Source organism: Rhinichthys klamathensis, unplaced genomic scaffold, assembly GCF_029890125.1.
Source record: "Rhinichthys klamathensis goyatoka isolate OS25496 unplaced genomic scaffold, OSU_Roscu_1.1 h1tg000387l_1, whole genome shotgun sequence".
Taxonomy (NCBI): Eukaryota; Metazoa; Chordata; class Actinopteri; order Cypriniformes; family Leuciscidae; genus Rhinichthys; species Rhinichthys klamathensis.
In genome coordinates, this window is record NW_026606891.1 from 285,610 (window position 1) to 304,452 (window position 18,843).

General features: G+C 38.9%; 1 protein-coding gene across 1 annotated transcript in view; it reads left to right on the forward strand.

The window, feature by feature from the left end:
- Window positions 1-18,843, forward strand: part of ush2a (Usher syndrome 2A (autosomal recessive, mild)) — a 236,098-nt gene that overhangs the window by 8,232 nt on the left and 209,023 nt on the right. The window contains exons 4-8 of the mRNA XM_056234074.1: window positions 10,255-10,390; window positions 12,176-12,239; window positions 12,341-12,635; window positions 13,657-13,841; window positions 16,794-17,015. Coding sequence (XP_056090049.1) covers window positions 10,255-10,390; window positions 12,176-12,239; window positions 12,341-12,635; window positions 13,657-13,841; window positions 16,794-17,015 — 902 coding nt within the window. The remainder of the gene's footprint in view (window positions 1-10,254; window positions 10,391-12,175; window positions 12,240-12,340; window positions 12,636-13,656; window positions 13,842-16,793; window positions 17,016-18,843) is intronic.

Below are 18,843 nucleotides of genomic sequence, written 5' to 3' on the forward strand. Positions count from 1 at the left end.
GTCTATAATAATATGAAAGAATTGGTTTAATCGGTTGTTATTTTGTATTTATTGTGCATTAGCCAGTACTTATAAAATACTGGGACGGTCAGTTGAGCAACAAGATCACAGCATATCTAATTCTCACAAGGATGCGTTTTGTGTCCTCTCGTCCTTCCGGGTTCATTCTTTCAAGGTCGTCTGGCAAGACCGGTCTCCAACTAGAACGCAAGTCCGTTCTTTGCGTTCTTGGAATTGATATCCATTTGAGTTGTTGAATAAGCCGATTAATTTAAAAACAAACATCAATTCATTCACATGTCGAACAAGTGACTATCTCTACAAGTGATTAATTGAATAATTAAATGAATGGATTCGTTAAATAAACACTGATTCTTTAAAAAAGACAAACACATCCCTGTCTTTATGAGTGTGAGATTTGAATCAGTCACTCAACTTGTCATGATCCCAGCCTGTGTTCCCCTGGTCTTGTGTGGACTTTTATGTTATTTCCTGTTCTGCGCCATGTTTTGTAGTCCTTTGTAGTTTTTCTTATTGATTAGTTATTTGATTTTTCCCCAGGTGTGTCTTGTTTGACAATTACCCCTTGTGCATTTAAACCAGTGTTTCTTGCGTTCCTTGTCGAGTCTTATTCCTACATGGATGTTATGTTTGGTGCACTCAGTCTGGTCCTGTTTCTCTGGCCTTTGTGTTTGATTTGTTTATTTTTATTTTTGTCAATAAACTGACTGCATTTGGATCCAGCTCTCCTTTGTTTTTCAGTTCACCCTATGTTACACAACTGAACTGAATTGATCAACTCAACTCTTGATTGTGTGTTGCTCAGAGACCTGCAACAGTTAATTCTGCTTGACTTCATTTGCACCTTTTTTTTGGCTGAGCAAAAATAGACAAGAAACTAGAAATGTCAAATGCTTTTTTTATACAACTCAATATTATCCTGTTATTTATTGAACAGTTAAAAAGCATTGAATATTATATATTCTTGAATATGCAATTATGTTAAATAAAAGACTGGACTTGATTGCACTGAGCAAATTTAGGTGTGTATGTTTTTTCTTCAATAATCGTGTAAAGGTGCAATGACATTTACCGTTGTTCTGCAAATTTTCATGGGGCAAATTCTGTAATTTCAATAGGAATCCACATGATTGCAATTTGCATGAGGGCGAAAGATCTCCCCACACAGATTTTGCAATGGGTTCAACTTGGTCACACAAATTCGCCCTGTTAACCTACAGAAAGCTGCTTGGTTAGAAAGTGACTTCAAGTGTGAACTGTGCTTTATACATCACTATGCTATTGACAGTACAATGCACCTTTTTTACCTGCAAAATTTTGCGAATTTGACCTCATGTTTACTTTATTTTCAAACATTCAAATAATTTTTTGGTCAAATAGCCTTAAAAATTCACTTGGCTCAAAAATCTGAGAGGGCACGTGCCCAATAACAGTATGTTCTCCAGCTCCTGGGGGAAGTGTTCCGAAACTGCGCTCTTGTGGCTGTTTATATGTTGTCTTTGGCTGTTCGAAGTTCGTGAGAATTCCACAAGTTAATGAACATTTTCACGCACAATTAGAGCTTCCACAAGGGTCTAGGCCTTGGCCGTGGCATTTCGATCGCAGAGGCTTGCACTGTGGTAGACACTCGTTCTCCGGGGACATTTGTTTTGGCCAAGAGCTGCCGAGTCTCAAGCTCTTAACCCGAATGTGCACATGCCTCATCACCCTGCATGAACTTCACCCCACCCAAAGATAAGTAGGCCAGCCAGCCTGTGGCCCAGGGCCCCTTGAGCCAGAGGACCACTAAAACCGGGGTGAGGTGGTGGGGTTGGCAAAGGGTAGCTGGCTGCCTCGAGTCAAACTATCTGTGTGAGGGAAAAAAAGATCATGCAGTATAATAAAGGCCTGTAGGCAGCTCGCTTTCACAGTATATGTTTAGTAATAGTCTTTAACACAAATAGACTCAAAGCCCTCACTTCTTGTTGTTGTGAGCAGTGATTGCAGCTTATTTTTCATTGCTTTACACAATAAAACACTGAAAATCTAGATCAAAAAATGGAAAATATACATTCGAATATCATGATGTCATGATGTTTATCTTTAGATAAAGGTTTGCTGTGAATAAACTTTGTCGAGGCGCAGGAGTCAATCTGAAGCAAAGGGAGACATCAGCACTGCTATCAGGCTGCCCTCTGGCTCTGGCAGGGGAGCTGGCAGCGGGTCAGCTGACCTTTCAGAGCTTCTCATGCCACCCAGAGTGATGGAGACTGATTGGCAGCGCAAGTGAAGGTGAAACAAGGTGGATGGAGGCAAGGAGAGCTTCCACCTTTCCCCAGCTCACTGTCTACGGGCACCGGAGGCCATGAGTGGTGAATAAATCACCCCAAAGTGTTGACAGGAAATTAGAGTCTTTGCTGCTGTAAGCTCCTGGAGTTGACTTCTTCAGGACATGGGCGGCACTTCTCGCAGTGCTTATGAATATACTGGTTTAAATTACGTGTCGTATCGAAAGGAAAATGCACGGCCCTTTTGAGAACCAGCAGCAATGACGAACAGAGCATTGTTTAATCTGGTCCGTCGAGGCGTTTATATGTGTTTCGGCGCATCAATGTCAGACGGAATTAAACGTTCACCCAGAGATAGGCTTTCCTTGGCAAGTTTTCACAGGAGTCTTTATTCAGATTAAAGTCAGAGAAGATCAGCGGCTGATGGATATAAATCAAAAAGGGCAATGCTGAGTGGCAGAGCTCCCTGCGAAACTGGTAATGGCCATAAGTTGATATGCGGAATTTCACTGTATATTATGTCTCTCAGACCAGGCGTGAGTAACAATGAAAGACGGGCGTACGGCCACAGGGCGAGTGCCATCCCGGAAATCGTCCGTGTTGATCAGACAGATCAAATGCATTGTGTGGCTGCAACAGAGTCCTAGTGTAATCTGTCATAGCTGCGGGGTCGCGGCTCTTTGCAGATGTGGCGGAGCTGATTATGTCTCCTCTGTTTAGCTGCCACTGCCCTTCTGCCTGGTTAGCATGTGTTTATTGCTAGTGAAAGGCGCGAGAGGGATGGGTAGAGGAAAAAATGAAGTGTACAGTCCTGGATCTGAAGCCTGTCAGGAGATGGATGGGTAGCTCGTGGCACGCTGCCCCTGCATCCACAATCTGTAAAGTGTACAGCAAAGTCATATGAACACACCAGCACTCAGCGCACTACATAAATAAGGCCGGACGGCAATAAGTCAGGCGCTAAAATGCGCCGGCATGTTAAACATTTCCGGCATTTCTAAATAAACGGCAATTCATCAAACAGAAAACATCACATATGCACGACATTGGCTCAATTATATATTTCATCTTTGGAGGTAATAAATAATGAGAGGCTACATGAAATGTGGGCTTGGTTATTTTACTTTGATGGTTGTTCAGGACTGGTAATCTTGCAAGTGAATGATGTATGTGCTCACTTACTTGGTCTGATTTTCAATTCCATAAAGGTTATATCAACATTTTAACTGCTTTAACATCCCATGCTTTTGAAGGGCTATAATGCATTATATATATGACACATTTGAACAAACTCCTAATCCTACATATTACATTTCAACACGAACCAGGAGTTGGTTCACACGAGTCAAATGAGTTCAAGTAATCAGAATAAGCAATATAGTAATGGTGATGCTTTCCTTAGCAAACACCACTATATAAAAAAGCAAAGACACTGGCATAAATGTATATTTATTGGTCTGCTGGTGGATTGTCTTAAACCTTACCTTTTGTTATGGCTTCTCGGAGAGCATTTTGTGCAACTACTTTGTGCATTAGCAGTAGGCCTATAGCCATCGATTTGCATAATGTTTCTATTACTTTTAGAGGCAGACACAAGTAAGAGAAAAGGGAGATAACAGGAAAAATCTCTTTTGGAAAATCACTTTTACAGCAGATATTGGTCTTTCCATTGTTGCATTGAAGCTACATTGAATTCACCCTCCTCGCTCACTGGTGAGAGAGCATGTTTGATTAATATCCTTAATGACAACCGGATCAATTAGGAACATTTGCACTTGTAAATTGCTTGTAAATGTCATGTTTTCAAGAAACAGTCTACTTGAAATCATTATCTTGATATAAAAAGAATGTAACTCACCACAAATCTAGGTATTCCTGCATCAGTAATTTTCCCAGCAGGAAGACCATAAATGATGCTGTAAAAACAAACAGCTTCCAGTAAAACAATTATGCCATATGTTAGACAGTGGGGTTTATGAATATTTACTAATTTCCTAGTTTAAAATGTCAAAGTTGCAGTCGTATCCATTGCACACTCTAGTCTGTTCTGTAATGGATAGTCACTGCTTGAGCATTTGGTAATCAGAATTAGTATTTTATGCTATAGCCTAATCATTACGGTGTCAATATGGAACAAACAAAAATATGAAAGGAACTATAAATAAATAAACGCATATCTGCTGCTATTTTCTGCCTGGGTCCTCCTCAGCATATTTTTTCTTTTTCTTTTTTACTGACACATAACTCTAACTGTAGAAACTATACTAATAATACATTGTATTGAAAACCTAGTTGGTTAAAATAATTCCTGTTCCATTCAGACACAGTAAACTGTGTCAAAGAAAATCTCATGATATGCTTTCTGTGTAAAGCATAGCCTCTCAAGAGTTATTACCTTTATTAAAAGCCCTGACACATTGCCTTATATATTTCTGACTTCTCAAGCACCACAGAGACAATTTTCTTTTCTTAAATAAACTGTCATGCTAGTCTTAATATATTGTTGCCATCCTCACAGCAGGAGAAAGAAGGCTGATATAAAACATGTATATGTGAGATTGGTAATTGTATCTTTAGTGTACTTGAGTAGAACAAATGTTTCTCTCTCATGGCTGCGTTAATGTGATAAAGCTGAAATTGGCTTTTCATCAGTTTTCCTCGCGCTGTAATGGTGGACAGTGAAGAGAAGCCCTGGCATCAATAGCAATGCTGCAAACTTCCTGTCTGTGCTAGTTATATTTCACATCACTACACTGGCCCCTCGGTGCATTATGAAACATGTGATAATGTAACAAATTACAAATATGAAAACCTTTTTACTTCATTTAAATGATAAGAATCACAGGGAGGCCTTGCTATAAGCCATAAATAAAACATCTCACATGTTTGCGGTTATGTATGTGTGAGTGTGTATGAGGTGGCGGGAGAGAGTGTGCATTCAGATAGAAGGGCAGGGCTCCGGCAGGTATCAGCGTTAAAAGAGGAGGATTGCTCGCGCTGATACCCTCATCCAGAGTGGAATATTTCTAGAGGCCCTGACAGCTCTTCCAGTGCCGAAATGGAAAGGGCTTTATCATGGAATGGTTTGTCACTCACGCTGCTGCAGACGACTTGGCTTCAGGTTAAGCTTGTATCTAGCCCTGCTTTATGGTTCAAGCCCAAAGATCACAACATTGTTTTTGGTGTGAATTATGAAATCACTGATATAAAAAGCTCCCAGTTAGATAGATTTTAGAAAGATTGTGCCCTGTTGTTTTCCCTGTTGGCTAAATTGTCTTTCTTTAACACATGAAAAGGGTTTTAAGTATTTCATAAATCTCGTGTCAGACGGTCTGCTTCAGTTTAAAGAGGTTATATTTTATTATTATTTCCCCCCCCAGGTTTTTCCATCTTTCTTCCTGATATTTTTTGCTTTCATTTAAACCATTGGAGGCAAATCTTATGGGCTGCGAGTTTGCTATTGAGTCTAATATAAAGTGTAATAATCAGTTTCCTTCTCATGACTTCACTGCTAATTGTCTAAAGTGTTGAACCCATTCAACAAGCTGTTTTTGCTAGTTTCAATCTTTCTCTTCAAATGATGAAGAATGATTAGCTTGCCTTTTCCATTATGTGATCCTTTTAAAGACCTTGTTGTGCAGAACTACTGTTTCTTAATGTCAGCTAGTGTAAAAAAAACACATTTGGCTCTGTGTTTTTAGGGTGTTGTTGTATCGTAGTATTGTCGTTTCCCACAGTTTACACTGTAAATTTAAGTACGGTTTCCACCATTTCCAATATATATATATATTGTTTTTTGTGCATACTGTACGTAAAACCACAATACTTTAGGAATAAATTATTGTTCGTTTCAGCCGTAGTTTCTGTCTGCTGCTAGTTGGACCTTTGCTAAATAGCCATTGTTATATAAATAATGGTATAAATTTGTTGCACATTCTGGTAAATCCCTCTGCAGATTAAATATCCCTTTTTCAATTTGAAAGCGGAGAGGAGCTTTTAAGATGTCAGCACCTGCTGATTAGTACGTTACTAAGAGCTCCAAAGAACGTCCAGTTATTAATCTGCTGTAGAGCTGAAACCACCTCCACACCAGTTGATCTCATAAGGCAGCGTTCCAGACAGGTCAGACCAGTGACCAAACACACAAACACACACTTTGCACATGAATTTCAAACACAACATGAGCTTGACTTTGGACACAAGTAGTTCAAAACAGAAAGGACTTTTGTTCTCCACCTTTAAAAGAAACATGCCGGGGTTGATAATGACATTATTATCAGCTCATAAAAATGGGCAAAAAAAAAAAAAAACCTCAGAAGAGCAGTATTATGTGGCTTTTGAATATCATATTCATATATCATGGTTCTTACCATTTTTTCAAGACATTTAAAAGACGCATTGGGATAAAAAGCCACGTACTGTAACATGAAGCATTACCTTGATTCCCTCGACAAAAAGCCAATAGGATTTTTTCATTGGCTTTGGATTATTGCAGAAAATTAGCTCTGTGACCAACTAAATATAATGACATTTACATGTTTTGTTGATCAAGATAATCACAAAATATCACAACTTTTATGAATTTTGAAGCCTAAATACAATTTCCAGAAGTAAAAAGCTAAAGTTAGGCTAGATCCATTACACCATGGATGCGACTTCAACGTAGGCACCACTAAAGCTTCCAAAAAAATATTAAATTTTTCTTTCAAATCTACAAGTTGGAAAGTTTTAGTTAAAATAATTTGTAAGAGCACAAAGAAAACAACAAAGTATTAATGAGTAGGTAAGTTTTCCTGTTTTGCGTGATTTTGCGATTTCAGCAAGGTTACCTACTCACACTGAGCGAGTAGATCTCGTGCGATGTAAAGCCAAAGCTCACGATTTATCTGCAAACGTGCACTCACACTATACGGTCCGAAGTTCCGAACGTCGAGCTGCGACTTGACTGCGATAAACCCCCGTGCGCCAATAGACCATGCATCATGTATCCAGATATTGTCAAAACAAGCATTATCAGCTATCAATATCAAGAGGATTTAGCGTTTCCAATTTATGTATTAAATTATTATTAGTATTACTGTATTATTATTATCATTATGAGGAACTTTTATTGATATGCTATTAGAATTAATTTGCCACGCAATAATTTCACAGCGCATCACCGCATAACTGACACTGCAAGGAAAGGATAATAATAAAAGATTAGATAGAAGCTTGCTTACTCATTGAAAATTATCTAAAAACATTTAGGTCGAATATATAACGAATTATAGTATGTTCGAATACTGCAATAATCAGCCATCAATGAAAATTAAAAACAGCTTTAGGCTATTTCAAAAACAGCTTGTTTAACATGAACATTGTTTAACAAATTAATAAAAGAGGCACGATGTCGCTACATCGCAGGTGGCTTTGGAAGACGTGGGTGATATATGGTTTATCCATTTTGCAACACGAACGCAACAGTAATTTGCAGCTAGTTTGATAGCTACAGAACTTAAAGTAACACTATGTAGTTTTTCAACCTTTATAATATATTTCCAAGACCCTTGTGATGGTACATCGACTTAAAATAAGTTAAATTACACGTCTGCCATAGCCTGACGTGGTCTGTATCGCTTTTACTGGCACTATGTAACTTCGGATTTCGGGTAGTAACCCCGTGCACAAAAAGAACTACAAAATTCGACTGCTTTACGGCATACGTCACTTCCCCCACCACTTCCTCAAATTGTCTGTGGCCATTGCAGACATCCCAAGTCTCCTGGGAGTCTTCCGCATATTGATAGCATCTCCCTGATGCCCAGGGTTTAGTTCAAATCTCCCGGAATCTAGAGCGCGCATGCGAGACAAAACATACTGCGCGCATAACATACATAGCGCGAGGACGGCAGAGAGGGAGAGAGCAAGAGACCTTGCGAGTGTGCCTCACGAAAGCTAGTCAACCCGCCACCCGTCACCCGCCGCCCCCCCCGTCAACAATCCAGTCAAGATATACCTCCCTGAAATGACTTCTTGCAAGTTGGGATGTCTGCCATTGTTCATTCCAAAGCCAGTGCTGGATAAACAGCGAGCGTGCGCGTGCGACAGTAGGCTGCGGTAGGCAAAATTATTTACGACAGCAGTAATGGACAATTCCGCTTCCAACCTGTAGGGCGACCGCTGAGGAATAGTTACTTGGTGTTACTTTAAAGATCTCGCTGTGTTTTTTTTTGCATTAAAGATGAAATGGTTGAACTTCTGTTTTCGCGCAGGCGCAATGAGGGAAAAAACACTGTTTTAGGCAATCGGTTCGTAGCTCTGCTTCTATTGTGCGATATAGTCACGAAGAGCGACCAAAATTTCTGACATGCCAGAATGGTCCTCGGATGGTCGCCTGTCGGGAGAGGTTAATCACCTCTTTTCTCCCTGTAAACTGCACGGACACTGCACGACGTACGACAAAGCTGAAAATCGGCCCGACCCGAAAATAAGTCGCAGTGAAAATTCGGCTCAAAATCGGATGAAAATTCCAGCCTCAGTCACTTGTAAGCAACCGCCTTTTTCAAGACATTTAGAAGCTTAAAAAAAGTATGAGTGGGGTATTACTTTGTTTTATGTTGTAGAATAAAATGTGAAAATATATTGAACTAACCACAGACCTTATTTTAGGCATTTAACCAAAAACCCATTTAGAACAACTAAAGTAATGCACAAATTATGTGCATTACTCATTCCCCTCATTCCCAATTGAAATCGTATAGTCCAATTTCCTGCTGGAGTGAATGCAGGTGGAGCCAGAATGTACCAAGCAGCCATATTTGGCTGGTTTGCATAGCGTTTTAGCCCCTACTGCTAGATGCGGTAACAACACCATCTGGCAGCAAAAACACTTTTTTTTCTGTTAAAAAATGAGCTATTATTGTGTTCTTAGAACATTTGTTTTAGATTCAATTATATTTCATTATATTATAAGATATCAGTGCCTAATTTATATAAGAGTATAAAATGAATTTGAATGTAATATTTTCCCCCGTCTGCTGTCTTGGACATCACAGCTTAAGGATATCACTAGCAAAGGGCTCAGGTCTGTGCACATTCTTGTGGTGCCATCAGCCAATCAGCATCGGCATGAGGTCATGAATGGGAATGCTAATGAATTGTTGTCTCCAGGCATTTTAGGCCTCCTTGGATCGTAGCTGAATGTTGTAGTTGCTGCTTCAGTGTGTGTGTTGCTTGATGACATTAATCTTGATTGTCGGTTTTATTTGGAACTAATTCCGTTGGCTAAAAAATAACTAACTTGTCACATTCATCTGAAAAATTGCTCAATATTAACTTTTTTGTTTATTGAACAGTTGCATAAAAGCAGTATAACAATTGTGCTTTTTGGGCTGAATCACAACCATCTTATATGTCTGATATTGCTTAAATATTTTGTCATAAACACTTTGATGCTACAGTTGAAAGAATAACCTCATTATTGTCCCAAAGCAACAGTTACTAGAATGGAAGGGGGAAAAAAGCAACAATGGGAGTACCAGAGATCTTCCAAGAGTCTGCAGGGCTAGTAAATGGGATGAAGCACTTCAAGATTAATTTACATCACTATGACGTTGCTTCAGATCTCAGCAGCAAGTCATTGGCCGGTTGGAGATTTCAAGAATAGCCTCTCTACAGTTTTCAATCAGTGGCCATGAAAGAGAGCAGCTTAAGCATCCTCCAGTCTAACGCTGCCTTCATCCTTATGGATTTTTTTAGTTGACTTATTTCCATGCACCTTTTTTAAAAGGAGACTGTGAAAGAACATGCAAATATGAATATGATGAAGGGGCGTTTTCTGAGAAGAGTATCCACAATCATCAGCCATAGAAAACATAAATATTACATATAAATATACTACATTTTGAAATACTATTTCTAGCAATATATTTCAGTATTGAATGACATGTTTATCACATTCTTCTTTTTCCTGATGAATTCATAGATGCATGTCACAAGTGTGAGCTTGTTCCTGAATGGTCTAGAGGAGGATGGCACAGCTTTGGACACACAAACCCTAGCAGGACCTGTTGATGACATCATCTCAGAGAGTGCTCTGTGGATAGGTAGAAGTTCTAACGGTAATGATTTCTGTACTTCTACATTGATCTTTCAGTTTTTAATATGCACATTTATATATTTGATTTGAATTAGCTTTTTTTCAAAGCTGTAACTATCCTCGTCCAACAGTATGTCTCCACAGAATCACACAGTTTCCTATCACTCGATTTGAGTGCAGAAAAGGACACACTAATTTGCAGACATGTTACATTTTTCCATTATAGAAATATTCATAAGCCTGCAACTAATCATAGTTGGAGTTTATATAGGTCAGGGGTGACCATATGGCAACAAATAATCTCCTCATAAATGAGATGAGATGGGATTTCTGTAATACCCCCAGGGAATGAAATGCACACACAATCACACACACACACAGACACACACGTTTTGAATACACATCCACAAATAGTATAGACTTGCTAAAGTTTCTTTAAGTTCACTCTGCTGTCATTCTAATCTAAGCTCAACATTGCTGTGTTTGTTAGTGCAAAAATGACAATAATTTTGCCCAAATCTCTTAGAGGGCATACAAAATTGGTTACCACTGCTACTAGTGTCTCTCGTTTCCTAAATGGCACAGAAGAACAAGGAAGCAACCCACTGCATATAGTCTTCAAAGAGAGCATGCCTCATTTACTGTCAAACATGCACACACAGAACAGCTTCACATGAAAGTTGCAGTCTGTGTAATCCATTTTGCACACATTATAAACTCTACATCCCGAGCCCAGGGGTCTGAAATGCTTGTTTGATTCATGTAGAACTCATGTGGACAAAGCATGGAAGGATTTTTTACAAGATTTAAAGTCCAATGCTGGGTTCAGACAAACATGATGCCATTTGAAACTTTTGACTAGAGCATAAAAATACAAATTTCGTAATGAATCTTTTATTCTCTGTTTCCGAATTTGAATTTTTATGGTCGTATTTAGGATATGCACATTTCACACTGTTTTATGAATTTTTTAATTTTTTTAAAGACATCAATATATGAACTAAAGTGACAGAAAATACATGAACATTGTTACAAAAAACTATATTTCAAATAAGTGAATAATTATTGTATTTTTTTCATGGTTTCCACAAAAATATTAAGCAGCACAACTAATAAGACATTTTTTTTTAGCACCAATACTGGTTTTTCCACATATTTTTCGCATGCTGAGCAAAAGAGACTTCTTTCAAAAATATAAATTATCTCAGACCCCAACGTTTTTATTTCTTGTCTTTTCGAATTTATGTCTATTCGATCATGTCATTTAATATTGAATAATCTCTCTTCTTGTCTACAGACTGGTTTATTAAGTCATCATTGTCTGTATGAAATGCTTTTATCTTTATATATAAATGTTAATTGTTTCTTTGGCTTGGCATGTCTTGTCTTGTGTTTTCATATATGCATGAAAACTTCTTTAATTCATGTTTTTATGAATAAAATGTGCTATATAAATACAGCAACAATATCTCATATAAAACACAGATTCAGCACACAAAGATGAAAAGATTTCAGGGCAAACATCCATATAACATCTCAAACAGAGCCAGTTATTAGAACAGAAGGAATTATATCTTATCTGGTGATGTAGATGGACCCACACGTTTAGGCTTGGATCTATGCCGTCCATCCTGCCGGTGGGATTAATGCTTACAGAGAACTGTAAATAAGCATAATAGATCCCACCATGCAGCAAGTGTCTCTTTAACTCAAATAAAGACACAGATAAGGTAATCCACTAGTTGCTATGGATCCTGCAGACCGTCTTCAATAGCGGCCATTGACTTTCCTTTCTTTTTCTCCCCAGGGTCAAATCAATTCATTGGAAGGATGCAGGATTTTAGATTTTATCCAAATACATTAACCAACAGGTAAGCATAAGGTCAAAGGACATTAACATCAGACGCTGAAGCAAAACCAGTTTAGAAACACGGATATGAACAATTTTAAATCATGCATTTCTGGATTTCAGAGAGATTGAAGAGGTGTACGCTGGGCAATTCCCTCAACTACACACCCAGTCCACATGCCGCTGCCTCGCCAGCCACCCCAGAGTGCACCCCTTAGTGGAGAGGTACTGCATCCCCAATGCAGCCAATGATACCACCCATAACAAAGTGCTCCGCCTGAACCAGGACGCCCACCCACTGCATTACATCAATGACAATGACATCGGAACCACCTGGATCTCTTCCATCTTTCCCACTTTAGCGCTGCTGGACAAAGGAATAACCATCACTATAGATCTGGAGAACGGACAGTACCAGGTACATAGCCACCAATAAGTGGCTTGTTGGGAATGTTGTTCCAGGACCATCAAAAATGGCCTGAAAAACCCCTACTTCGTTCATGCTGTGCATTTAGACGAGTATTTATTAGGGTTTTTAGTTTATCTTGATATTAATTTAGTTTAAAGTATATAATGTTTTCATTCTTGATGCTCTGTAAAGTTAGTTTAACTTGATATTAGTTTACTTTACAGAGAATCAAGAAACCATATTGTTTGAAGCAGTGGTTCTCAACCTTTTTGACTCAATTTGTCCAAGACAATATTCGAAAACCCTAAATTCTAAGCTGATATGTACCTGAAGTACTCATGTAATAAAAATAAATAAACTCAAAAATATGTCAGTTTAAAGTTACACGTCTTTATTTTTAGCAGGTTTTTTTTTTTTTGTATTGTAATTAATATAACAACATTTAAATCATTTTAAGACTAAATGGGATGCCCCTGGAAGTTTGCAGAGGCCCCCTAGTGGGCCCCGGGCCTTGGTTGATAACAACTGATTTAAAGTAAGTTTCAACCCGCCACTGTCTAGTGTCTATTTGTGTCGCTGCTTTTTCAAATCCAGACACTGGGTAGCGTCTTTTCCATTTGAATACACTAAAGCCGACCTAAAGTCCTTTGTGTGTGTCTGAGTGAGTCGCTCAGTCATCCATGTGGCTAAGCCAAGCCGAGCAGAGAGTCCAGCTGTAAAGAAGTAGAGGATTTATGCAGCTCTGCCTCAGTCTCTCCTCTCAATACCAGATAAAACACACCACCACACAGACTTTGAAGTGTCCACTTAGTCAAAGCTGCAACCAGTTTCTCTAAAACTCCTCAAAATGAAGCCACAGAGGGAGAGAGGGAAGAGTAAAGCGGTGCTTCAAGCTGTTCTTCAAAGTGCCGGCGTGCTTTAGGAGGCAGCGGAGCATTGACTGTTGCTGTGCAGATAATAGATAATCCATTGCTGTTTAGTATTTCATGCATATTTCACCCTCTGTCAATTTTGCATGCTTCCTTTACAGGTTTTCTACGTGATTCTCCAATTCCTCAACGCTCAGCCCGAAGCAGTCCGCATTCAAAGGAAGACGATCAGGAACTCAGAATGGAAGGACTGGCAGTTCCTGGCCAAGAACTGCAGCTACTTTGGGATGGAGGATAACGGGCCTTTGGATCGTCCTGATTCTGTAAACTGTCTACAGTTGCCCAGGTACTGTATACACACACACACACACATGCACTATATATGTCCGTTAGTCCATCCACAGGCGCTTCTGAATCTGATAACAGTCCTTGAACAAATGATTCCTGCCAGGTAAGCTGTATCAAAGTGGGTTGAGACAAGTTCCCACTTTGATAAAAGCAGTGGATTGTCATTTAGTGGGAGTCTAGGAGCTTTTGGAGGATCTAGGAGGAGAATAGGGAGGAAAATGCTGCTCTTGGCTGCGGTCCAGGCTGCACACATCTGATCTCTGCTGTCCTTGGCTTCAATCAAGACAGCAGAGAGACTTAGCTGTTATGGACCACACAAGCACCTGGTTTCACATGCATACAGAGAAAATGAGGACAGTTATTTTAATAGGCTCGGGCTGAGAGGGTTATAGTAAATATTTATGATGATAAACTGCAGTTCATGTGTCTTTTTTGATGGTACATATACAGAAACATGCATAATTGACCCTCACAAAATCATTAGTGAAAGTCATATTTAAATGATGTGATTAAGTAGCTTCTTTTGTTTGTAGTAATGCGTTACTTTACTAGTTATTTGAAAAAAGTAAATGACCCTCAACACTGGCAGTTCGTCGCCTTCTCCTCATACTGTCTGTGGTGAAATCTTCTTGAGGAGTGTTCTTTGAGTTCTAGTAATTCTTCCTACAGTCATTTGATATCTGAAAAGCAATATTGAAGCACATACCATCAGTGGTTCTCAACCAGGGGTCCGGGGCCCACTTGTTCCTAAACGTCTAAGTGTGCCGCAGAATTACTTTATGAATTAAACAATCATTATTAATAAAATAATGAAACTCTAAATGCTCTAAAGTACTGAAAGAAAACACAAAAAATCAATATGTAAACTAAAAACATCTTCTCCACTCAATAACTGTTTTTTCTTTTCTTGAATCACTTTATGAATCATGGTTAATTACTTCAGTACATCAATACTCCCAGTTTCTGTTCATTTAAATAAAAAGTTTGAAAACAACTATATGGGAAGGACAATGGAAGGCGTTTAAAAAAGGTTGAGAACCACTGATCTACATAACACACTACATTTTAAGTTAGCTCATGATGAATATGTTTATAATGTAGGCTATGCATCCTGCTAAGTTTGGTTCTACTGACCAGATGTTTCACCACTTTACTTGTCCGAATATTTACATTACTTACAAACAATATCTTAGACCCAGTTACTTAAGGGTCTGCACTTAGATTTTTCAGACATGTCACATCAGAGTATGTGGGGAGAGAGAGACACAGAGAGCAAAGGTAGATGAAAAGAGAGAGAGAAAGATTGTGACAAAATACTTTTCTTCACACAGGTTTGTCCTGGATAAGTCTACCGGCATTAGGGCTGGAACGTGCAGAAGCGCTCTGTGGATCTTTCTTGAGAGTGAATAATGCAGCAGGGGCTATACCTGTCCTGCCCCTGGAAAGACTTTGAGAACTCTCTTATTCACCCTATTTATTCCTGCCCTTTAAGAAATCACCCTTTCAAACCCCAAACTATATTTTAAATCTGTATTAGTGAAATTTCCTCTTAATAGTTCTGAGATGCATAGGAAAGACCTTTGCTTTTCCAATTTCTTTGATGTTTGTTCATTTCAGTAGCTTGTGACGTGTTTCATTTTCAACCTGACAACGTGTTACACTGCTATGTCAAAACTTGAAGTTCTCGGTCTCTTTCAATCACTCACACATTCAAAGCTTAAGACGCAGGATTTTTATTCTTTTTTTTCTTTCTTTTTTATAAGTCAGTAGGATAATATAGGTTACATTTTCTGTTTGTAACAATTTAAAGGGTTTAGTTCACCCAAGAATGAAAATTGTCATCATTTACACATCCACATTCCTGCAAGGCTTACTTTCTACCAAGGGGGAATGCTGAAGAATGACGCTGGCCACTCTTTTACTTATGGCGAAAATAAAAAGCACCGAAAATGCTAAAAATCATTTCATACCTTCTATCATACCTATGACCAATGCATGATGCATTTCCATTTTTTTTTTTTTTTTTTTTTTGTGATTACGGGATGTTTTGTTGTTAGAAAATATATTAGAGCTTGACATAACTTTAAAATTCATATTCATTATAGAAATTTCTATGACTTTTCCAGGTCTTGAAATCACACTTTAAAAATTCCTTCATATAAAGGATCTAGGTTTTCCAAGACCGGGGAAACAAATTAAAATTAACAATATGTCGTCATTTTTAGCTGTTTCAGGTAATTTTAAAGCTTGTTTGGTTTCATTTTAACACATTTTAAGCCATTTTGCAGCCTCATTGGAAGCATGCTGAGTTGCCTTAGTGGGTCCTGACCGTCTGATTGACACCACTGTTTTAAAGAGAGCCTGTATACTCATTTAACAATTGACCGTTCGCAAAGACCCGCCATCTTTAGTTACTGTTGCTATGTCCGACAAGCCATGCCATGCTCATGCCACACCATGTTCTCACACAGTGAAAAATACATCACGGAGCAAAGAGGACACTGACAACGCGCTGACAGACAGAACAGAGCAGGTTACTTTTAATATGAAACAAATTCTCAACTTTCAAATTTGTAATTTTTTAAAGACATTTATACAATAAATACCGTTTTGTGGCTCTGTAATGTGTCGTGACAGATCGCTGTAGAGCCTCAGTTAAAGCTGCTCGTGAACCGATCATCTCTTCCTTCTAGTTAATTTATAGCATCAAATAAACATGAATGAACATCAGAAGGAATGTTGTTTCAACCGCGGAAAAACGTCAGTACACCGTTTTTCAAGTTCAAATCCACCGATGTTAATCTACTAACTCTCCTGACTGCTTTGTCAGACAAAAATGGCGGATTCGGCGGATGGCAGATTATGATTGGTCAGATCGCCTGTCAATCAAACTTCCTGCGAAGGGTGAATTGCAAACTAAATTGAGGTTTTTTTTTGTCTTTTGTTTCAGTGATATACCATACTCCCGCGGAAATATCACCTTCAGCATGCTAACACCCGAGCCAAACCTGCGACCGGGCTACAACGACTTCTACAACAGTGCCGCCCTACAAGAGTTTGTGAGAGCCACACATGTGAGAATCCTTCTCCACGGCCAGTACCACACTCAAGAGGCAACAGTTCCTTTCCGCCATCGCTACTATGCCGTGGACGAGATCACCATCAGCGGCAGGTTCGAGACCAGCAGCATTCTGACACCTGTCAACCCCAATCAAGCATCACCTGACACAATCTCCCCTTTTCGCCCCATGATTAACGCTTTCAGTAACAAAATTTGACATACATTTGTGGATTTTGTTTTAATTTGATTGGATTTCCATGTTTGATGAGAAAATCAGTAGGCGGATATGGCAGGATAATTCAGACTTTGATAAAGTGAAAGACTTTTTAGGTTCAAGACCAAGTGGAGATGGCAGAAAAATTATGTTTGCTAGTTTGACACAACTGGGGGATCTATGACATGTCTGTTATTAGCCGCAGAGAGTAATGCCATGTTTAACACAGATTTTGTCTTCCTGTTAATGGTCTTGTAATTACAGTGGGGATGGCACATTTGGAAATCACTGGCAGGAAAATTTCAGAACTTGTGTTCTTCTCCGATGCTTCAGGGAAGCAGCTAATCAGTCTGAAATGTTTTTCTGCGTCTCTCAAGGATGTTGAATCTGTTCTTTTGTCTCTTCAGAAGCAGATACATGGTGTTATATCCATGTATACCTTCAGACATTAAACAGCCACTGTTCTTACGACTATGGTAATTATGTCATTATGCAGGCAGCTGTAACCTGGCTCGTTCTCGCTGTGCGAGTAAGTCTGAGTGAGCGAGAGAAGGCAGCTTTAATTAAGAGCTAGTTAAACTGGCACAGACGAAATCGAGATTTAGAGACTGTGAAATCTCATCATCCTCTGACATTCAGAGGTGTCCCCCATCCTCCCCGCCTTTTCTCTCTTTCCCCCCCCTGCACTGAAAAAAATGGACATATCAGGTCTTTGAAATTACACAAATAAAGCATATATATACAACACGATTCATTTATGTTTCTTTGGTGAATATGATTTAATCAAGTAGATTTCATTTATTTCTTTTAAGTGCTGTATTTAGACATTTTTCTCACGTTGATGGAAATTGATTGAATTAAAAACTGAAATCAATATAATTGTGTTTGGGCACAACCGGGGTACTCCGGATCAGAAGGTGGCGGTAATGCATCAATTAGAAGGATGCGCCAAATGCAGTAAAAGGAGAATCAACCGTCAATTTGCGCCAAAACTGTGCAAGACTCTGCAGCCTCAGACGACGGACACCGACCGAATTTCTAAAAAGTAAGTTAATCATATTGCTTTATGTTTGTTTTGTAGTAATTTAGGTGATATTTCCACTAGATTACAGTTTTCAGTACAATTATCAACACTTTAACACCCTCTGTTAGATTTAGCATCAAGAGTCAACGTAGGCCTAACGTCACTCTCAGTCGGTGGAAACCTCAGCACCTAAGCACAACTGGTATTTTTGAAACTGAGGTATTTCTCATCAAATTAAATATTGTGAATCTTGTTTTCCTCATGTTGATTAAAGCTTTGCATTGAAAATGAGCTTCGAGCAGGAAACTCAACTTCCATGAACTAAAAACGTTCGCTCTGCTCCTCGCTTCGATCACGCATAACTTAGGCTATTGAAAATGAGGTCGACACTCGCAAATGGCAAAAAAGGGCCTTTTGCGAGTGTCGACCTCATTTTCAATAAAAGTGCGTGATCGAAGCAAAGAGCAGAGCGAACGTTTTTAGTTAATTCCTATGGAAGTTGAGTTTCCCGCTCGAAGCTCAACTTCGATGTATAGATTTTGAATTAACTGTTATCTCTGTGTGGTTGCGTTCATGTTACGTTGCTATGCTGCGCGACCTCGAAAGCTTATCGTTTGCATGTGTTTTAAGCACTGAGGTTTAAAAACAGGTGATTTTTAAACAGTTGAAGCGCAGTATTCAGCAAAAGGCAAATAATTTTG